At 47.4% G+C, this 21,926-nt stretch overlaps 1 protein-coding gene across 3 annotated transcripts in view; it reads right to left on the reverse strand.

Annotated features, from left to right (window-relative positions):
• Window positions 1-1,808: 1,808 nt before the first annotated feature.
• The window catches only part of dlc1 (DLC1 Rho GTPase activating protein), a 169,774-nt gene continuing 149,656 nt past the window's right edge, over window positions 1,809-21,926 (reverse strand). For all 3 annotated transcript variants that reach the window (XM_071407865.1, XM_071407864.1, XM_071407866.1), the window contains 11 exons: window positions 21,726-21,789; window positions 16,381-18,107; window positions 15,091-15,270; window positions 12,036-12,195; window positions 10,427-10,634; window positions 9,522-9,738; window positions 8,870-8,984; window positions 6,504-6,737; window positions 5,240-5,457; window positions 4,284-4,457; window positions 1,809-3,849 (listed from right to left, as the gene is read on the reverse strand). In XM_071407865.1, the coding sequence (XP_071263966.1) occupies window positions 3,750-3,849; window positions 4,284-4,457; window positions 5,240-5,457; window positions 6,504-6,737; window positions 8,870-8,984; window positions 9,522-9,738; window positions 10,427-10,634; window positions 12,036-12,195; window positions 15,091-15,270; window positions 16,381-18,107; window positions 21,726-21,789 (3,397 nt within the window). In that variant the 3' untranslated portion in view covers window positions 1,809-3,749. The remainder of the gene's footprint in view (window positions 3,850-4,283; window positions 4,458-5,239; window positions 5,458-6,503; window positions 6,738-8,869; window positions 8,985-9,521; window positions 9,739-10,426; window positions 10,635-12,035; window positions 12,196-15,090; window positions 15,271-16,380; window positions 18,108-21,725; window positions 21,790-21,926) is intronic.

A 21,926-nucleotide genomic window follows, 5' to 3' on the forward strand; every position in this document is an offset into this window, starting at 1 on the left:
TTCCAAGAAGAGACACACACATACTTGGACGCATAGATACACGCACACACACGTAGATGCATGCATGCACACCTAGATAGATGCACAAACGCACACACAAACACACACTCACATACTGTAGATACCAATGCATGCACGCACGCACGCACCCATGTACACACACACACACACACACACACACACACACACACACACACACACACACACACACACACACACACACACACACACACACACACACACACACACACACACACACACACACACACACACACACACACACACACACACACACACACACACACACACACACACACACACACACACACACACACACACGGGGTAACACGTGTGTGTGTGAGTTGGAAGCTCTATTTTATCTCTGGTTTCACAGAAACCCTTCAGAAGAGAATGTGGAAAGCTCTTGTTGTCCACGTGACGGAGGGTTGTTGTTGAGAAGGAATGAATGTGCCGCCGTGTGCTGTATAATATCTGCACATTATCTAGATTTAGAGTACAGCGTATGTGGGTGTTCACGCAAGTTTGTACATGTCACTTCTGTTCTTGCACTGTATGTGTGGCTAATCCCTGTGTGTACAGTACATGTGTGTGCTCCTGTGAAGGCGTAGTGTGTGGCACGATCCCAAATGGCATCCTATTCCCTATTTAGTGCGCTACTTTTGACCAGGGCCCATAGGGGTGCCATAAGGGATGCACCATATGTGTATGTAACATTTCTTCCACTCCTGTTGCCTTATTAATACAATAATAATAAATGAATACACTTTTCTTTTACACTGCATTGATCCAACATATCAAATGCCTGTGTGCACCAAATGTGTGTAGAATCAATATGTTCATACAGCATTTGAGGATGTGCGTGTGTCTCTGAGAATGTGTACATCAAACACATACAGTAAGTGTGTGTGTGTGTGTGTGTGTGTGTGTGTGTGTGTGTGAGCAGCCCAGTGAGAGCCCAGTGTGTGTGTGTGTGTGTGTGTGTGTGTGTGTGTGTGTGTGTGTGTGTGTGTGGTGGGAAAAAGCGCCAACCCCACCCGCCTCAAGCCCACAGATGGCCCCTGCTGGCTTGAACGGCATGTGAGAGGAACGCTAGGGGGGTCCGAGACCCTGTGACAGTCCACCCCCTCCAGCTGTGGCCACAACAGACCCTTTGTCCACCCCTGCCATATGAACCAGTTATGTAAGACAGACTGTGAGTGAGATCACCATCTATGTACCAAGCAAGCCACCGCCTGCTGCCTGTCCACCTCTCTCCGGACCTCTCTCACTCTCTGGGAGAGAGAGAAAGCGAGAGAAGCAGGGAGATAGAGAGAGAGGAAGGGAGCGAAAGAGAGAGAGAGAGGAAGGGAGAGAGAAATAGACAGAGAGAGGGAGAGAGAGAGTAGAAGAAGAAGGGAGAGAGAAATAGACAGAGAGAGTGAGAGAGAGAGAGAAGAAGGGAGAGAGAGAGGTAATCCAGGGGCAGGGTACAGTATGACCCTAGGCTAAGCTCTCTGAGAAAGAATTTAGAGACAAACTATCAGAGTCATGATAAGGTATTTCAGAGTTACTACAAAACCAATGTTTGGGTAATGGTGTATTGCTTATGGCACTCCTTTGGCCCGAAAAACCTTAAAGGGGCACTTCACCACTATTACAGTCCTAATATTGTAGCCACTTTGGGGGGCAGCCTACATGAGACCATTGTAAAGTGCATTATCATTTTAAATGACACCAGAAACCAGGTCAACAACTCCAATCCACCTGAACACTCAACATTTCAAAACAGCACCACTAAGACAACACCCTTTGTTGAATACATTTAATAGTGCACGTGACTGTGATTAATCTGTACAGAAATAATATTAATAATACAAAATATAAAACACATTTCTAATTTCTGTAACTTAAGCGTAACATTTACAATAAAATAAACATGGTACAAAAAAACATATCTGAGGTATAAATATATTGAGGCTTTAAATTAACTGTCATTGTCATGCGTTACTCATATCTGACGGCATACAAATAATGTACACACACGTTTAACAATACAACACAACGCTTAGCAAATTAGTCATACACTGAACAGAGAACGTATAGGTTTTAACACGGGGCCCAAATCCGGCCCGGATGAAGGTGTACTTGGTTACTATTAGTCTTATACTTCATTTAAGGTAACACAGACAGACAGACAGACGCACATACAGAAAAGAAACCTGCACATATAGGTAATTCTTCCTTCTTTAAACCAGACAAACATTCTCTGCACTTTCTCCTCCTCCATTTACAGTAAAACCTGTAAAATTCCACACCTTTATAAAAGGACCATCTCTTTTCTTTGTTTTCTATTCATTTCTTCTCTTCTTTTCTGTTTTTCTTTCGCCCCGGGTTTTTTGTTGTTGTGAAGCAGAAGACTATCTTGACTGCTCTTGTGTACATCGTACTACAAAAGTAATAACCGGAATTGTTCCTTTCATCGATGTTTAGCCTACAAATGGCGCCCATTTTGGAATCCTAGCCCTGTTGATTGTTGTGTATTCTCGGTGCTCTTTTAAGCAGTGGAATCAATCAAAATGCTCTGTGACTGTCTGCTTTCTTTAAGCTTGGTCCATCAGAATCTAAGTCTCCATTTTAGTTTTTGGGGCAAATTTAACCCTCTCAACCAATTGGTGTTCCAGCCACCATTTTGCGTCTGTTCCATCCTTTAAACCCACTCTATACTAGCTTTCCCTAATGTCATTTAACCAAATATCAACTCACCATACCCCACTTATCAATACAAACTCAGATATTGCATATTTTCAATACATTCACACAACTGTTAGCCCATATTATCCATCCATCCATCCTCCATCCGTCGAATAATACAGTATCTTCCTGAAAACAATGTTGTGGACATTGCCTCTGCTGTAACAGGATAAAAACACTTGTGCACGAGTACACACACACACACACACACACACACACACACACACACACACACACACACACACACACACACACACACACACACACACACACACACACACACACACACACACACACACACACACACACACACACACACACACACACACACAGAGGAAACAGGAAAAAGCAACATGAACAGATGCAGGATATAGTATATACACACTATATTGCAGCTGGGAGCCAGTGCATGAAATATGTCTAATTAATCAACCATTCATCACACACACACGCACACACACACACACACTAACCACTCTTCTCAGAAGCTCCCCCTCCCCTATAGATTCTCTTTTTACTAATCCGTGACATCACATCCTGTGACGGTGATGTCACATCCTCTCTGTAAAGGTATTACGCTTGTTGGATGAGTGACACCATACTTCCATTTCAGACACATTTACTTTGGTCGTGCCGCCCGCAACGCACCACCTGGCACAAGAACCATAACACAACTCTGAAAGAACTTTTGAGGGTCCACGTCCATTCCAGTCCTTGCATGACCCCTCGGAGGCAGTAACACCACCTGGTCGTTGATGACAGTCTACGGATGACGACAAAGTCTGTTCAAAGTCTCTCTGTCCAGGACACAATGGTATGTCTGTCAACAGCTTGAATCAAATGAGTCAATGGGTTGTCCTCCCCAGTCAACCCCAACCAGCATCAGGGCTGTAGCGAATTAGGGGGTGAGGTGGGGGTGGATAGAGAGTCTTTCAGGTTCCCCGGTGTCGCCCCTTCTTGTGACTTTGGTCTCCAAGTCAAGTGGAGCTGCCTGGCCCTCACTTATCCATCTGGCTGGTGAAGGACTGGCGTATCCGCACCACCTCACTGGCACACAGGTGTCCATACAGTTTATTGTACCACTCTGGGAACCGACCCCTGGAAACAGAGAGACAGAGAGGAGACACCTTTTAGTATCAGACCAGGCTCATAGAGTTACTTTGATTTAGAGAGGAGATGTTTAAGCATCAGACCAGAGTTACTTTGATTTAGAGAGGAGATGTTTTAGCATCAGACCAGAGTTACTTTGATTTAGAGAGGAGATGTTTTAGCATCAGACCAGAGTTACTTTGATTTAAAGCTCTCCTCTAGTTCCCTTAAACATTTTAGTTCAGAGGAGCATGTCTAGCCTTTATTCTACTGGTTCTATTTTACTGTTTCTGGTCTACTGTTTCTATCCTACTGTTTCTATCCTACTGTTTATATTCTACTGTTTATATCCTACTGTTTCTATCCTACTGTTTCTATTCTACTGTTTCTATTCTACTGTTTCTATTCTACTGTTTCTACTGCTTCCGTTCCAGCTGACTCACCTGCAGTCGACCCTGGAGATGTGTGTGAGGCGGGACTTGTTGCTGCTGCATGGCTCGATGAAGTAGCGTGAGGTGAGCACATTGGCCCGCACGCCCAGTAACGCTGCTCCGTCATGGTCCACTGAGGTACACACCAACGCACACGCTCCCTTAGGTAGGTCTGTCACCCACGTCCTGAAGCAGAGAGAAGACATTTTGACTTGTTTTATACCATTGAGGAAGAGAGACAGAGAATTGTTTTATACCATTGAGGAAGAGAGACAGAGAGAGGGTTGTTTTATACCATTGAGGAAGAGAGACAGAGAGAGAGTTGTTTTATACCATTGAGGAAGAGAGACAGAGAGAGAGTTGTTTTATACCATTGAGGAAGAGAGACAGAGAGAGAGTTGTTTTATATCACTGAGGAAGAGAGACAGAGAGAGAGTTGTTTTATACCATTGAGGAAGAGAGACAGAGAGAGAGTTGTTTTATACCATTGAGGAAGAGAGACAGAGAGAGAGTTGTTTTATACCATTGAGGAAGAGAGACAGAGAGAGAGTTGTTTTATACCATTGAGGAAGAGAGACAGAGAGAGAGATGTTTTATACCATTGAGGAAGAGAGACAGAGAGAGTTGTTTTATACCATTGAGGAAGAGAGACAGAGCGATGTTTTATACCATTGAGGAAGAGAATAATGAAAGAAGGAAAGAAATAATGGATGAATGAGACAAACAACACAAGAAGGGGATATACAAGGCATGGGAACGTAGGTACAGTCTCCAGGAAAAAAGTGCTATCTAGAACCGAAAAGGGTTTTTACACTGTCCATATAGGAGAACCCTTTGAAGAAATATTGTTGGTTCAAGGTAGAACAATTTTGGTTCCAAGTAGGGTTTTACTCTGAACCAAAAAGGGTTCTCCTATGGGGCCAGCTGAAGAACCCTTCTGGAGTGTAGGGAGATGGTTAATGTTCTACCTGAGCACGAGGTGGTCTCTGGTAGGGTGGGGGGCCATGGTGTTCCTGGTGTACTGGTACACCTCTGTGCGATCGCCTAGCGTCTCCACCACACGGCTCTCCATCAGGTCCTCGTCCCAGCGGCCCTGCTCGCGGAGGACCCGCGTCAACACCTCCTCAGGACCCGCAGGCACCTCCACGGACGCCTTCCACAGGCGCAGCGGCGAGCCGTCGTGGACCTAAGAGTCGGAAAACAAAAGAGATCATCTTTTAATACATTTGTAAAAACATATCCGTTTATTTTATTGACGAGTTTAAGGGCAACAATGTTTTTTGGGGAAACGGCATGGATGCTAATGCTAACGGTAACTGTAATGATGCAATGTTGAAACTAGCGCTACGCAGGCTCTGGGAAAGAAGGCCCAGGTCTTGCACCATGATTGGGAACATAACTGTAAGGGCAGTGTTGTAATCACAACAACCCAAAGCCTCTCTCCTTATCTGTTACACTAGTCAGCTGCCTTCCTTCAAGAGGCCTTGTGACTGGAAGATTATTGGCAAAGAGATAACGACTGGACAGGATGCGTTGGCTTGGGAGCAGTGTGTGTGTGTGTGTGTGTGTGTGTGTGTGTGTGTGTGTGTGTGTGTGTGTGTGTGTGTGTGTGTGTGTGTGTGTGTGTGTGTGTGTGTGTGCATTGAGCGAGCCCCTTGACAAGCTGATGTCATCCTGGGGCCAGTCTGGGGGGGGGGGGGATAGTTTCACACTGACCTGTTTCTACACAGGAAATACTAACTGGTGCTTTTCCATTACACAACGAGAGCGGGAGTTCAGAGAGCGAGAGACAGAGAGAGAGAGACAGAGAGAGAGACAGAGAGAGAGGAAGAGAGAGACAGAGAAAGAGAGAGCGAGAGACAGAGACAGAGAGAGAGAGAGAGAGAGAGACAGAGAGAAAGAGAGAGCGAGAGACAGAGAGAGAGCGAGAGACAGAGAGAGAGAGAGAGAGAGCGAGAGACAGAGAGAGACAGAGAGAAAGAGAGAGAGAGCGAGAGACAGAGAGAGAGAGAGAGCGAGAGAGAGACAGAGAGACGTGGAATACACTAGGCTTTATGCCAGCCTTTTCTAAACAACAAACACAAGTAATGTATGTAGTCCTTCATACTAATTGAACTTCTATATAAGGACAATGAAGTGAACATGAACTCAGAATTTAAAAGACTAGATCCAGCCTCCATAGAATATAATAAAATATAATAAAATAGATACTATCTATCCCTCTCTCCATACCTTCTTGTACGCCAGCTCGGCGAGTTCAGGCGTGGAGCAGCTGTCATAACCTTTGAACTTGTCCTTGGCCTCTTTGAGGAGGGCGTCCAGGCTGTCCTGGAGGTAGGTCCTGCATCCCATGGGGCCGCCAGCACCGCCGTCACCCCCAGAGGAACCCCCTAGCTCCTCCAGCTTCAGGGGGATCAGGGCCTGCTCCTGGTACGAGTTTCTGCAGCGACTCATCTCTTCTGGGATCTAAGGGGGAGAGGAGGGAATAGTTTGTTAGTTTATCATACAATTACAATGAGTATACAATTTTACAATGACATAAAATGAATGGGAGGATAGAGGGCCGTCAGGACTGTTTCAGACACCAAAAATGAACACTAATACCAGCATGTTGAGGTACAAGGTGTGCGAGATACCAGTGTTCTAGATCCAACTTGTTTGTGGTCATGATGAATGTACATGTACAGCATTGAACATTAATACACTGATGGTCCGATTAACAACAGACCTACAGATAAACAAAGGAATTCTAAAATAACCACCAAATCATGATCAGACAATCAGATCTGTCATAAACAAGGATACGTCATCCAATCCCTTATCAACCTGTCCTTTACCTGCCAACCCCATCCTGAGTTTAATCACCCCGTATTAAGGATGGGAAACTCTACAAGAAATCAGTGTGAGACAAAGATAAAGGAGTCCTGCTGTGGAAGCTTAGAGCTTCCTGTTTTTCTAACTTCACTTCCAGTCTGTCTCTCTCTCTCTCTCTCTCTCTCTCTCTCTCTCTCTCTCTCTCTCTCTCTCTCTCTCTCTCTCTCTCTCTCTCTCTCTCTCTCTCTCTCTCTGTCTCTGTCTCTGTCTCTCTCTCTCTGTCTCTGTCTCTCTCTCTCTACCTACATCCCTCTCTCGCTCTACTTCTCTCTCTCTCTACTTCTCTCTCTCTCTCTTTCCTGCTTACTTAAAGATGAGAAGAGTTATCAGTTAGAAATCCACTGAATTGTTGTATCAGTCATCAGCTCACCCAGACCACTCACAGACTAATATTAAATTACAAGGAAATAACTGACGTGTGTGTGTGTGTGTGTGTGTGTATGTGGGGGGGGGGGTTAATGCTATTTACTGGTCATGTTCAACGCTAATTGCTAGCATCCGCCAGAGGAGCTTTATGAATGAATCTAATACGTTTTTTCTTCTCCATTAGTGAAAATAAATGGATTCCAGAATCCAGATCAGTGTAATATAATGTTAGGCAGTGTGTAACCCCTCATGTCATAACAGCTTTCTTTCACAACAGCTTTTTGAGCCGATTGATTCGGCCGGACTGGTACCAAAATTGAAGTCCACCTGTCGACATTCATTATTTCTCTCTTAATGAATCAAGTGCTTCCTGCCTTTGGACATCGAGCCCCCTGATTAGCCGAGATCGGTCAAGGGGATTGTGGGTTTTGCGGTGCTACACAGTACGGCGTACTGTATTCCTCCCCCTTACTTAACTACAATACCGAACATTCCATAGGGCTCAGTCAGTGTGCGACGGGTAAACAGAAGCATGGAGATAGGTCAATGGGATTGTGGGTTACGTGGCGCTACAAAACAGCTTACTGTATTCCATCAACCAGACTATTAGTCTTATATAACTACAGTACCCAACATTCCATAGGGCTCAGCGAGTGCGACGGGTAAACACAAACGTGGCGTAAGACCCAGTCGGGTAAGACGTGGTGCGGAGAGGGCTTGGTTACTTGGCTAAGACGATTTGTTTTTATGTAACGATAACAATGCTCCAAAAACACACACAGGAAAAACAACCTCGGATCCGGACCAGAGGGACTTCCGGAACTGAGATGAACATGTTGAACGAGCGCAACGTTGTACCAACACCAATCCAACACTCTGACTTTAGCGTAGGTCGTCAGAGCACAGTAGTGCTCATGTGCTGTGTGCATATAGCTGAACAGAATGGGAGGTTCTCGTCAGAGACTGTAGTGCTCATGTGCTGTGTGCATATAGCTGAACAGAATGGGAGGTTCTCGTCAGAGACTGTAGTGTTCATGTGCTGTGTGCATATAGCTGAACAGAATGGGAGGTTCACGTCAGAGACTGTAGTGTTCATGTGCTGTGTGCATATAGCTGAACAGAATGGGAGGTTCTCGTCAGAGACTGTAGAACGGTGGGGAGGTGATCTGAGGTTGTATTTAGGTTCTAGTCAGACAATGTAGAAAGAGAGGTGAGGTTCTAGTCAGGTTCTAGTCAGACAATGTAGAAAGAGAGGTGAGGTTCTAGTCTGGTTTAAGTCAGACAATGTAGAAAGAGAGGGGAGGCGAAAGTTGAGGTTCTACTAAGTTTCTGGTGAGGTTCTAGGTTCAGACACGTACCCTGAAGAGCTTCCTGCACTCCTGGATCATGTGTGCCAGGCCGGTGGTGGCGGCCAGGTTCTCGTTGAGGTCCCTCTGGTCGGGTTTACCCAGCGGCTGCTTCCTGTTCATCCCCCTATCACAACACACCAGGAAGACAAACACACAGGAAAGTTAGCCATGTCCACTTAGGACAGTTAGTCATGTCCACTAGTGAGACAGAAAGAGGGGAGGAAAGAAAGAGAGAGGACAGAGGAGAAGAAGACAATCTGTCATAAGGTTTGATGTAACCCCCTATACAGACTCTCTTTCCCTCAGTTCTCTCTCTCTCCTTCTCTTCCTCCCCCCCTCTCCTTCCCCTACATACAGTAACATCCTGCTCTATAGCTAGAGTTTGTCAGCCTCTCCTCTCATGTTGGTGTGAGGCTGGGCAGCGTATTACAATACATGGTCATATATACTGAGTCAAGACAAAAAAAGGAGATAGGGTTGGTCACACACACACACACACACACACACACACACACACACACACACACACACACACACACACACACACACACACACACACACACACACACACACACACACACACACACACACACACACACACACACACACACACACACACACACACTCTCCTAGTTCCCCACAACACTCCACCCCTGCCCACCGTGGCGAGGAGCTCTCCTTGCGTCTCGGCGTGTTAAGGTGGAAGAGCGAAGGCGCCAGGCAGACGGCCAGGTTGGCGCAGGTCATCTGGTTCTCTGCCACGGCGGCGGTGACGTCACTCAGCAGGCACAGGAGGGTCTGCAGCGCCTCGCGGCTCTCGTCTGGCAGCAGCAGCACGGCCGCTCGCGTAGCCTGAAGACGCAGCTCCTTGGGCATGTCTGAGGGAATCACATTCACTTCAACTCAACTTCAATTTGGTTCTGTTCTGTTCAGTTCAGTTCTGTTCATTTCAGTTTGGATCAGTTCAATTAAGTTCAATTAAATGAAGTTAAATTCAATTCAGCTTACTTTGTTGAATTTTGACAAGATGGAAAATGGTCTCTGACATGTGGCTCTGGCTCACATACAATGTATAGGGTTTATCATGGATTTCAGACAGCTGGTTGCCAGCTAGTTAGTGTATTTCTGCATGTCTTATTACAGTGCTGTATGATGACAATACTGTACCAGGAAATGCTATTTTGTCTTAATGAATTAATAAACTTGATTGATGGATTCCCAGAGGGAATTTGACATTATTTTACTATAATTACATTGTACCCATGCCAGCAGACTGTCAATGACATTGATTTATATTCAATAATTAACTTTAACTAGCTGTTTCGTATTTCAAATACTCTCCCTCTCCCTCTCCCCCTCCCGGGCTGACAGACATGCACCTACAGCTTTTTGTGAGGCTTTGTGTGTGTTCGCCTTCCATCTCCACATTATCTTAGATGAGCGTGTGAACATATTATGGGTGTTCATACCTGTCAATGTATAGGTCTACGTTTGTATGTTTGTGTGTGTGCATTATATAGGTCTGTGTGTGTGTGTGTGTGTGTGTGTCTCTCTCTCTGTCCTTACATTGGTAGATCTGCAGGAAGGTCTCAGACAGTTTGCTGGTGAGCAGCGGCTCTGGCAGGTCCCGGAAATACTGCTTCAGCATGTCGGCCACGTCGTAAGCTGATTGGCCCTCGTAACTGACTCCGCCTCCGTCGGCGCCGCATGTTTCGTTCATCTGACGGAGTGCCTGAATACGTGATTTAACCCCCGACTTCCTGAAGAGACCCACCTTGAAGGGTAAAGAGAGAGAGAGACAGAGAGGGGGAGGGGAGAAGGAGAGAAAGGGGGGAAAGAGAGAGAGAGACAGAGACAGAGAGGGGGAGGGGAGAAGGAGAGAAAGGGGGGAAAGAGAGAGAGAGACAGAGAGGGGGAGGGGAGAAGGAGAGAAAGGGGGGAAAAGGAGAGAGAGACAGAGACAGAGAGGGGGTGGGGAGAAGGAGAGAAACGGGGGAAAGAGAGAGAGAGACAGAGAGGGGGAGGGGAGAAGGAGAGAAAGGGGGGAAAAGGAGAGAGAGAGAGACAGAGAGGGGGTGGGGAGAAGGAGAGAAAGGGAGATTGTTGATGCCATTTTTTAATCACCTGGAACAAGATCTGATGAGTTATCAATTCAAACCCACATTCTCATCGTTAGCAATTTTGATTGAATAAGGGGCCCATCGTCAGTGTGAAGCTCGGTGGTTACATCATAACGGTATTCAGCGTATCTTTAAGAAGATGCGCGTCCCAAATGGCACCTGATTTCCTATGGGCCCTGGTCAGAAGTAGTGGACTAGAAAGGGAATAGGGTGCCATTTGGTTTGGGACACAGCCCATGACATCCATTAGAATTCTTGAGGAGAGGGTTCTTTCTGTTGGACTTAATCAATGGGCTTTCTCAGTTAATGGTTTTATAAAATGGCTGCCATCTGGGAGGAAAAAGACCTCTGGCTTGAAGAGACGAAATACTTTCCGTGAGCTTTCACCATTTCAAACAGAGGCCTGTTGTCCAGTTTAGGAGAGCATGCCATCCGTCATTCTCTCTTCCATTCCTCCATCCCTCCCTCTCTCTCTCGCTCTCTGTCGCCATAGCAATCCCTTGGCTCTCTCTCTCTCTCTTAAACAGACTGACAAAGGTGACTAAACAGCTGGAAACTTTTGACTCTCCCCAGGCCTCCCTGTGTGTGTGTGTGTGTCAGGGCCTTCTTGTCTCCAAAACACAGTATGTGAGACCTCAAAACTGACACAGAAAGAGTGTGTGTGTGTGTAACACACTGTGAATATTTAACTGGCCGTTTTTCCCAAATTCCAACTCTGACAAAAAGACTGATTCTTCCAGGGAAATATACAACTATGCAACCAGGAAGCTAGGAGCTAAATGATGATGAGGAGGGGAGATGTGGCTGTGTGTGTGTGTGTGTGTGTGTGTGTGTGTGTGTGTGTGTGTGTGTGTGTGTGTGTGTGTGTGTGTGTGTGTGTGTGTGTGTGTGTGTGTGTGTGTGTGTGTGTGTGTGTGTGTGTGTGTGTGTGTGTGTGTGTGTGTGTGTGTGTGTGTCTGTGTGTGTATGTTGTGTAATGGGGCTTGAGGAGACAGACAGACAGGCAGACAGGCAGACAGGTTAGACAGACAGAGAGGTAGACAGACCGTCTGTACCTGGTCTAGACATTGGCTGCGTAGGTAGCGCATGGCCTGTTGAATGCTCTGGGGCAGGGGCTGACCCGTACGCTGGACGTTAAGCAGCAGAGGCACTCCAAACACATTTCGGTCTTTGTAGTCCCGCACCTTGATCCGCTTCATAAACTTCGGCACAGCCCTGCAACCCACACACAACACACACACATAGAGGGACAGGTTAAAATAGCCAAAAACAACTCACACACACACACACAGAACATATACACACACAGACGCACACAGAACAGACACACGTACGCACGCACACACGAATGAGTGTACTCACACACACACACACACACACACACACACACACACACACACACACACACACACACACACACACACACACACACACACACACACGGTTTTGCAACAGGAGTAAAGTAGGTGTTGGACTTTGACCTCTGTCCCTGTACTCTGTCACTGTACTCTGTCACTGTACTCTGTCCCTGTACTCTGTCACTGTACTCTGTCACTGTACTCTGTCCCTGTACTCTGTCACTGTACTCTGTCACTGTACTCTGTCCCTGTACTCTGTCCCTGTACTCTGTCACTGTACTCTGTCACTGTACTCTGTCCCTGTACTCTGTCCCTGTACTCTGTCCCTGTACTCTGTCCCTGTACTCTGTCCCTGTGCTCTGTCCCTGTACTCTGTCACTGTACTCTGTCCCTGTACTCTGTCCCTGTACTCTGTCCCTGTACTCTGTCCCTGTACTCTGTCCCTGTACTCTGTCCCTGTACTCTGTCCCTGTACTCTGTCCCTGTACTCTGTCCCTGTACTAACAAAGCAGCGGTAACATTGTAAATGTCCACTACAGAAAGCAGCCTACATGATGACGACCACACACAGCAAACTACAACCACACACAGCAAACTACAACACTCAATCCAACCCAAAAGTAATACACCTGCTGTGTGTGCAGGGTTTCATTCCAGCCCAACAATAATACACCTGCTGTGTGTGCAGGGTTTCATTCCAGCCCAACAGTAATACACCTGCTGCGTTGTGGAGGCAGGAACAAGAGCTCTCCAGGACTGGAGCTGGAGAAGCCTGTACTGTTTAATCAAACAGGATGTGACAGTATGGGGTCCTTTAGACCTACACCTAAAAGGCCACAGGATATTGTTCATGAGAATTGGTTCCCAACTGACAAAGCTAATAAATACAGGTTGAACACTAAACGAATGTAAAGAGCAGTAGTTTACTGGTACTGTGAATCACCAACGCTAACATTAGCATTAGCACATGTTACACTACCACCTAGCTACGGTGGGGTTTTCCATGAGAAAAGGAGAACTTGAAAATGCATTGTGTGTGTGTGTGTGTGTGTGCGCGTGCGTGTGTGTTTAACTGTATGTGTATGTGTGTATGTGTGTGTGTGTGTGTGTGTGTGGGTTCTACAGAAGCCTAGCTTTCTCCAAGTTTATGAGAGGGAGGATAAACACTGGGGCTGAAAGACAATAGAAACCGGGAGGGAGGAGGAGAAGGGAGAGGGAGGAGAGGGTAACGGGGGTGGGTTCGTAATGGTGTATACATCCGCATCCGCACTTTGTGTTTGTGCCTCAAGCCCCTAACACTGACCATGTCACTGTGTGTGTGTGTGTGTGTGTGTGTGTGTCTCTGAATGTCAGGTGTTCTACTGCTCTCCGGGATTGTAAAATGGTTTTACAAGAGCACACATGTTTATGGGTGTGTATGTATCGTCTGCTTTTAAGTGTGTGTGTGTGTGTGTGCTACTCGCTTCTCAGAAGAATGACCACAGCTTGGTAAATGAGAAGGGAACATGCTACAATCCCAGAAGGGAATTCTGGGTATGCGCAGCCAAGCCTCCAGCTCAAAAATCAAATGATCTCAGTGATTAAAAGACCTGACATAAGCCTGCCATAAACCTGTCGTAAGCCTGTCGTAACTCTTACTCTGCCCCTGCCATCCTGGAGAAGGCGGGGAACTTCTCTGACACATTGAAGCTGGGAGGGGTGAAGAAAAGCACAGCACTATACAGAGATTTGAGGTGAGGCTGGAGCTATTTGCTTAGTCCAGATCATGACGCTAGGTTAGATAAGAAGATGGCGGGAGGGAGAGGTGGAGAGGAGAGAGCTAGAGAGAGACAGAGTGAGAGAGAGAGAAAGAGAGAGACAGAGTGAGAGAGAGGGAGAGAGAGAGAGAGAGAGAGAGAGAGAGAGAGAGAGAGAGACAGAGAGAGAGAGATAAAGAGAGAAAAAGAGAGAGAGTAAATTAGATAGACAGAGAGAGAGAGAGTTGCGGTGAGGGAAGGAAGGGAGGGAAAGAGAAATAGAAAAGGGAGAGTGACAGACAGAAAGAGAGAGAATTCCATGTAAGAGAATGATAGAAGAATACATCCCCTGGCCTGCAGTCTCAACAGTCCCCACAGACATCCCCTGGCCTGCAGTCTCAACAGTCCCCACAGACATCCCCAGATGGCGGAGACACCAAAGGGGATTCTGAGTGACATTGGACAATCTCGAAACAGTGGCCATAATCTATAATTGCATGATGGAGAATTATTGGGGGGGGTTCGGTCATTTCGGTAATTGTCGAGGACTGAGGCTATAGACTCGGCCTCCAGGTCTTCATTCTAACAGCCTGTGCGTGTGAACTCTGTGATTGCCCCCGTCGAAAGATGACAACGTATACCAGTGCACCAGCAATTAGCTAGCCTGGGAAAAGAATGTTGAAACCCCACCCCCCTTAGGTTCAGACCCAACAGGCTGCTATTTGTGGGAGAAGAGTGGGAGGAATTCCAACTAGAGGAAAAAGAGAGACTATGATTGTTGTGGTTGTCTATTTGTTTGTAGGCCTAGGCTACAACCAGCGCTATCGGAGCAGCATGCTAGGCTATAGGCTGTAGGCTAACAAGGGTTTTTATACATTATTTTTGGGGGCCTGCATTTTCAGCTGTTTTCGTGTGAGACCTCTTGTGAGAAAAACTTCCAATGTGTTTGCCACAAACTCCAAACCCAAAGTCCTATGAACTTTGACTATTCAAAATGGCCGCCGCCGCCGACTCACCAGCTGAAGCCGTGTTTGTTGGTGGGGGTGTGTTTCTCCAGGAGGGCTGTAAGCTGGAGCAGGCAGAGCTTCTGGAGCAGGTTCATCTGCAGTACCGACTGGCAGCCCATCTGCCGCTGGGCCCAGGAGTGACTGGGCCGGTGGGAGGCCTGGAAACTGGGCCAGCGCAGCTTCTGAGGCCTTGGGTAGAGAGAAATATATGTGTTAACCTAATATATTGCACGGCATACAGCAAAATACTGAGGGCTATCAGAAGCACAATCAAACTTCCAAATACAAAAACAAGAATTTCATATAAATATATATCAAATATGTGTGTTAAATATATATGTGAAAATATATAGGTTAACATATATTAGGGGAAAATAAACAAAACCCACAAGTGTTCACACTCAGAGACATATAGGAGAAGATACGTCTTCATCATTTTCAAAACTTGACCAGAGGTCATAAAGCCCTCTCCTCTGACAAGGTGACTAGCAGGACGTCCATCCAGACAAGTCCTATGACCCCTGTGTTAAGAGATTCTCATTGGGATAACAGGGATTGATCTAGCCCAGAGGATCCCTACTCCGTTCCTCCAGTACCCCCAACAGCACACAGTTTTATTGTAGCCCTGGACAAACACACCTGATTCAACTTGTCAACTAATCGTCAGGCCCTCAATGAGTTGAATCGGGTGAGTTTGTCCGGTCCTACAACAAAACCGGGTGCTTATGGGGGAACTCGAGGACTGGAGTTGGGAAGCACTGATCTCGCCTGGCTGTCAGCGGGTAGGGGAGCGTCGGAAAACCTTCTGGAATTCTGCCTGTGGATTCCTGAGGGAATGGCTGCATCGTCGCGGAGACGGATCGGCATTCCCGAGGTCCGAGGTATTCACTGCACCTCATCGCCGTGACAGCCGGTTACGTAAGGGTCAGGGCTGGGAGAGTGGTCTCAACATGTCCACTCTGTCTGTGTGTTTCTCCCTCTATCTAACTGTATTTCTTTCTCTTTCTGTACCTCTACCCATCTCTCCCTTTCTCTTTCTTTCTGTGTCTGTTTGTGCACCTCCATTCCAACACCCTCTCTCTCACCCTCCTTCTCACCCTCTCTCTCACCCTCCTTCTCACCCTCTCTCTCACCGTTTCTCTCTCTCAACCCTTCATCCAAACACTTAAGAATGTTGAATTAAGCTCGCCAGTCCTTCATCTTAACACACAGGACATTTTCTCAAATGGGTACAATAACAATATTGGTGATATCTATAGATTGATTAACAGAGAGGTGATTAATTAATTAATTACTGACCTGTTAGATCTGGTGAGAGAGGCTCCCACTCCGGAGTCCCTCCTCTCCCTCATGGCTTCTTCCCCTTCTCCTTCTTCCCCCTCTCCTTCTTCCCTCTCTCCTTCTTCCCTCTCTCCTTCTCCCAGAGGGTTGCCCGTGCTGTCCTGGTCGCTCCCGTTGTCCGTCTCCTCCAGCTGGTTCTGCAAAGGTGAGGACGGACATGGAGACGCTGAATCCAATGCCGAATCCGAATCTCCCTCTTCTTCTTCCTCTTCGTCATCCTCTTCTCCGGCTGCCACCCTGTCCGTCCAGGCGTTGACGAATCGCTGCAGGCCGTTGACACATTCCAGCACATCCTCCAACTTTGGCCCCTCCCCTTCTTCATTGTCTTCATCGTCTTCCTCGCCTTGATAGGCCACGTTGGGCACGTTGTCATAGAAACTCAGGCGGCTGTCTGCTGAGCCGGTGGAGCCGCGACGCGTTTGGCATCGACTACCGAGGTAGCGCCTGCCGGCGGCGGCAAGAGGCCTGTTTTCGTCATTTCCACTTTGCGGTGGTTGTTTGCCGTCGCCGAGCGCTTTGGGGAATGTGCCCGGTTTGTGGCCTTCGGGAAGGTAGAAGAAAATCACGCCTTCTTCCTCCCCTTCCTCCTCCCTCTCTCCGTTGAGGCGACCTCGCTTGCTTTGGTTTTGCTCAGCCACTGTCCGGTTACTAGGCTGTTGCTGAGGTGGTTTCTGTCTGGTTTTGGGTTGGGTGGAACCTGGGGGTTGTTGTTCTTCAGGCGGCTGTAGGAACACGCTTAACGGGTCAAAACCTTCCAGGTACATCCCACCTCTCTTACTGGCCCCCGCCACGGTGCTGTGGCTTCGGGTTCGTGTCACCGGGCTCGGGGTGCTAACGGCGCTCCCGCTGCTTGCTTCCGATTGGCTACTGCCCGTGCTTCCGGCGCTCCCCATGCTGCCACTGCTGGTCTGCGTGGAGTAGGATACGCTCCTGTTACGGTTCAGGGTCATGGTTTGGGTCGGGTTGAGGGTGAGGCTGGAGATGTCAACGCAGTTGAGGCGCCGTAGCTTGTCGTCGTCTAGTCCTTCTTTGATGACCGGCCCGCTGATCTCCAGTTTGGAAGGCCTTCCCCCGCCTCCGTTCTTCTTCTTGCTATTGGAAGTGGCGCTCCTCAGTCTGATGCTCTCCATGCGCTTGAGGAAACTCTTGGCCCGTGAGCGCGTGCTCTTCCCTCCTCTAGTCTCGCTCCCTCCTCCCTCTATCCCTCCTGTTCCCACAATTCCACTGGGCTTGCCGTCGAAGGAGAAGTGACCTTGGGTCGTCTCCAATGGTGAGTGCGGATGCCCGTCAGACAGCGAGTCCTCGTTGGCGCCGCACGACCCGCCCGTGCCCGAGGAGGAGCACATGCTGGCCATCGAGTTGGCGCGGGTGGCACCCGCCGCTGGGGTGGCATCGCTAGATGTGGCACCATCGACTATCCCTCCCTCTCCCACACTCCCGCTGCTGTGAAGCGAGGCCACCTCGGGCTGCTCGCTGAGATCCGTCAGCACGCTCTCGGAGCTCAGGCCCTCGCGGAGCTGCCCCTGACCGGCCGAGGGTCTCTGGACCTGGGGGAAGGGCAGCTGGTTTCCACCCGGGAGGAAGAAGACATCCAGCTCCTCCAGGCGAGACCAGCGCTTGCTGTCCCGCTGGAAGGTCCAAAGGCCACTGATGGCGCATGGCTCTTCCTCGTCTGAATCCTCACTCTGGAGTAGAGAGAGAGAAAACAGAGGGGGGTGGGGACAGGTTAGCCTTTTTCTTCATGAATCTTGTTCTGGAGGCAGCTCTGCAGAGTGGTCACTAGCTGGCACAGCCACAAAGTAATACAATCTGATTTCAAACCTAAACTTAACCCTAACCTTAACCTTAACCACACTGCTAACCCTAATACATAACCCTAATCTTAAATTAAGCCAAAAAGAAAAGAGAAAAACATGAATTTTTACAATATATCCCATCTAGTGGAAATCTCTCAGTTCTGCCTCTAAGATTCATGACAATAAACGTCAACCCGCTGGTGACACATTATCACTATAAGAATAAAAAATGTTTTACAAAGAAATTTACAATTTAATTAAAAAAACATTATATTTTCAAGATTTTCTTTCTCTGTTTCAGTTCTATGAACAACGTTTCAACATGAAATCTCTTTCTAAAAGGTGAATGGCCATGAAGTCAAACGAGCCGCCCTGTATTCTGTCCAGATGACTTTGTGTGTCCCAAATGACCTTCCATTCCCCCAAAGTGCACTACCTGAGACCAGGGCCCATAGAACTCTGGTCAAAAGTAGTGCACTATATATGGAAAAGGGTGCTGTTTGGCACATAGCCTTTGTGTGAGAGCAGCAGGGATATTCACAGACAGCAGATCTGTAGACATTCCTCAACTCCCTCCCGACCGCTGGAACATTTCACAGAGATAAGATTCACACACAGCTGGTTAATGGTTGTTATTGTGTTGGAACTTATCCCTGACCGTGAAAACGACAACAGAGTCTCTCTATCTTTCTCTCTCTTACACACACACACACACACACACACACACACACACACACACACACACACACACACACACACACACACACACACACACACACACACACACACACACACACACACACACACACACACACACACACGTCCCGAGGGGAGTCCAGGAAATTCCACCCCAATCCGAGAAGTTCACACGCCAGCCGACCAGGCTAGGGCAACCCCCCCACCCTCACCCCCACAGAGGTGTATCGTCCCCACAGGGCCAGTCTGTCCCCCTAATTCAGGAAAGTGAAACTGCCTGCCGAGGGGACCATGGAGCCGGGGGGCAGAGGAGGGGTCTCCAGACTTCACAGGCGCCTCCCTCACGGTGGCTGAGAGCGATGGGGACAAAAGTCCATCAAATAAAACCCTGGGTCCTCATTTTATGACCCCGCTCTCCACTCACCACGACACACACGGACCTTTCTTACTTCTGCTTTGATCACGACGGACAGAAACTCTTTCTGTCTGATATACTGACTGGCGTCGTGACGACCATAGTGGGGGAGTTTGACTTTTGAGCTCAATGGCAACAATGTCAATACCTAGAACTATCTAGATGGCCAGTCTTATCTTCATCTGCATTCATTCACTCCTGTGGCCGCGGGTGTTTTGACACGTCATAAACGACGTCACATCTCTGATTTCAACAACTACGGGGAAGAGACGTGAGGAAAACACATTTCAAAAGAGGGAGAGATAAACACTTACATTTTAGCAGACGCTCTTATCCAGAGCGACATACAGGAGCAATTAGGGTTAAGGGCCTTGCTCAAGGGCACATCGGCAGATTTTTCACCTAGTCAGCTCAGGGATTTGACCCAGCAACCTTTCAGTCTTAACCACTAGGCTACCTGCCGCCCTCTATAGACAGAGTAGGGACTGAAGTCAATGCGTTTCTATGCTGACTAGGGAGGTGAACAACTGTCAGTCTGAACAGAGAGCAAATACCTCCTTTGACCCTTCTCTGTTGACTCCTTGATGAAAGGTGACACAGCGAGGTTCATCCCATTGAATACCAACACACACACACACACACACACACACACACACACACACACACACACACACACACACACACACACACACACACACACACACACACACACACACACACACACACACACACACACACACACACACACACACACACACACACACGGATCAAGGAACTAGCTTGTTTAAGAGGTAATTACAGAATGGAGGTTAATGGGAGGAAGATCTTGACAAACAACAAAGCTTCTTAGTGTCCTGGTGGATTAGTTTGGTTAGTTTAGTTTAGTTTGGTTTAGTTTAGGTTAGTTTGGCTTAGTTTGGTTTGGTTTAGTTTGGTTTGGGTTAGTTTGGTTAGTTTAGTTTAGTTTGGTTTAGTTTGGTTTGGGTTAGTTTGGTTGAGTTTGGTTTATTTTGGTTTAGTTTAGGTTAGTTTGGCTTAGTTTGGGGTAGTTTGGTTTAGTTTGGCTTAGTTTGGGGTAGTTTGGTTTATTTTGAATTAGTTTAGATTAGTTTGGATTAGTTTGGGTTAGTTTGGGGTAGTTTGGGTTAGTTTGGTTGAGTTTGGTTGAGTTTAGGTTAGTTTAGGTTAGTTTGGCTTAGTTTGGGGTAGTTTGGTTTAGTTTGAATTAGTTTAGATTATTTTGGATTAGTTTGGGTTAGTTTGGGGTAGTTTGGGTTAGATTGGTTTAGTTTGGGTTAGTTTGGGCTAGTTTGGATTTGTTTGGGGTAGTTTGGGTTAGTTTGGTTTAGTTTGGGTTAGTTTGGATTTGTTTGGGGTAGTTTGGGTTAGTTTGGTTTAGTTTGGTTTAGTTTGGGTTAGTTTGGGTTAGTTTGGATTAGTTTGGGGTAGTTTGGGTTAGTTTGGTTTAGTTTGGGTTAGTTTGGTTTAGTGTGGGTTAGTTTGGTTTAGTTTGGGGTAATTTGGGTTAGTTTGGTTTAGTTTGGGGTAATTTGGTTTAGTTTGCGGTAGGTTCTGGGGATCATGGCCAATAGCAGGCTTGTTTTTAATTTAACCATTGAAACCAGAGGGAGAGAAATGAGAAAGCAGCGACATACTATTCCCTTTTATGGACAATGATATGAGGAAGTGATGTTTGTGTGTGTATGTCTGTATGTGTGTGTGTTCAGGATCAGGCCTGAGGAAGAAGGGCCAGCCGCGTGAACAGCAAGCCCTTCATTTGGACTTCAAAGCTATATTTCCTTGCCTTGGGCCCTTCACAAAGGGCTTGATAAAAAGACAGGTGCCTTTTCATTAGAAGAGAAGAGAGAGAGACTTTCACACCCCAGACTATAAGGAGGTCGGAGTTGGAGGACAGGTAGGAAAAACTAAACTGGAGTTGGAAAAGTTCTGAAGAATTAGGGGATTTTTGGGTGTGAAAGAGTGGAAAAGCAGGGTGGAAGAGGAGGGTGGAAGAGGAGGGTGGAAGAGGAGGAAGGAAGAGGAGGGTGGAAGAGTAGGGTGGAAGAGGAGGGTGGAAGAGGAGGGAGAAAGAGGAGGGCGGAAGAGGAGGGAGGAAGAGGAGGGAGGAAGAGGAGGGTGGAAGAGGAGTGTGGAAGAGGAGGGAGGAAGAGGAGGGTGGAAGAGGAGTGTGGAAGAGGAGGGTGGAAGAGGAGGGAGGAAGAGGAGGGCGGAAGAGGAGGGAGGAAGAGGAGGGAGGAAGAGGAGGGAGGAAGAGGAGGGTGGAAGAGGAGTGTGGAAGATGAGGGAGGAAGAGGAGGGTGGAAGAGGAGTGTGGAAGAGGAGGGTGGAAGAAGAGGGTGGAAGAGGAGGAAGGAAGAGGAGGAAGAGGAACTTACTCTCTTTCTCTGTGGGGAGATCTCCAGTCTCATCAGGGCACACTTGTTGAGGGTGTTCAGTCTCCTGTAAATAGATACAGATACACAATCAGATACATAAACACACACACACACTTGGAGGAGTCCTAGCAAAAGCCCCCAAAAAAAGCCTCTGACAGAGACAAACTCCTGAGAGAGAGAGGAAGTGAGAGTGAGATAGAG

Source organism: Salvelinus alpinus, chromosome 6 (assembly GCF_045679555.1).
Source record: "Salvelinus alpinus chromosome 6, SLU_Salpinus.1, whole genome shotgun sequence".
Classification (NCBI taxonomy): Eukaryota; Metazoa; Chordata; class Actinopteri; order Salmoniformes; family Salmonidae; genus Salvelinus; species Salvelinus alpinus.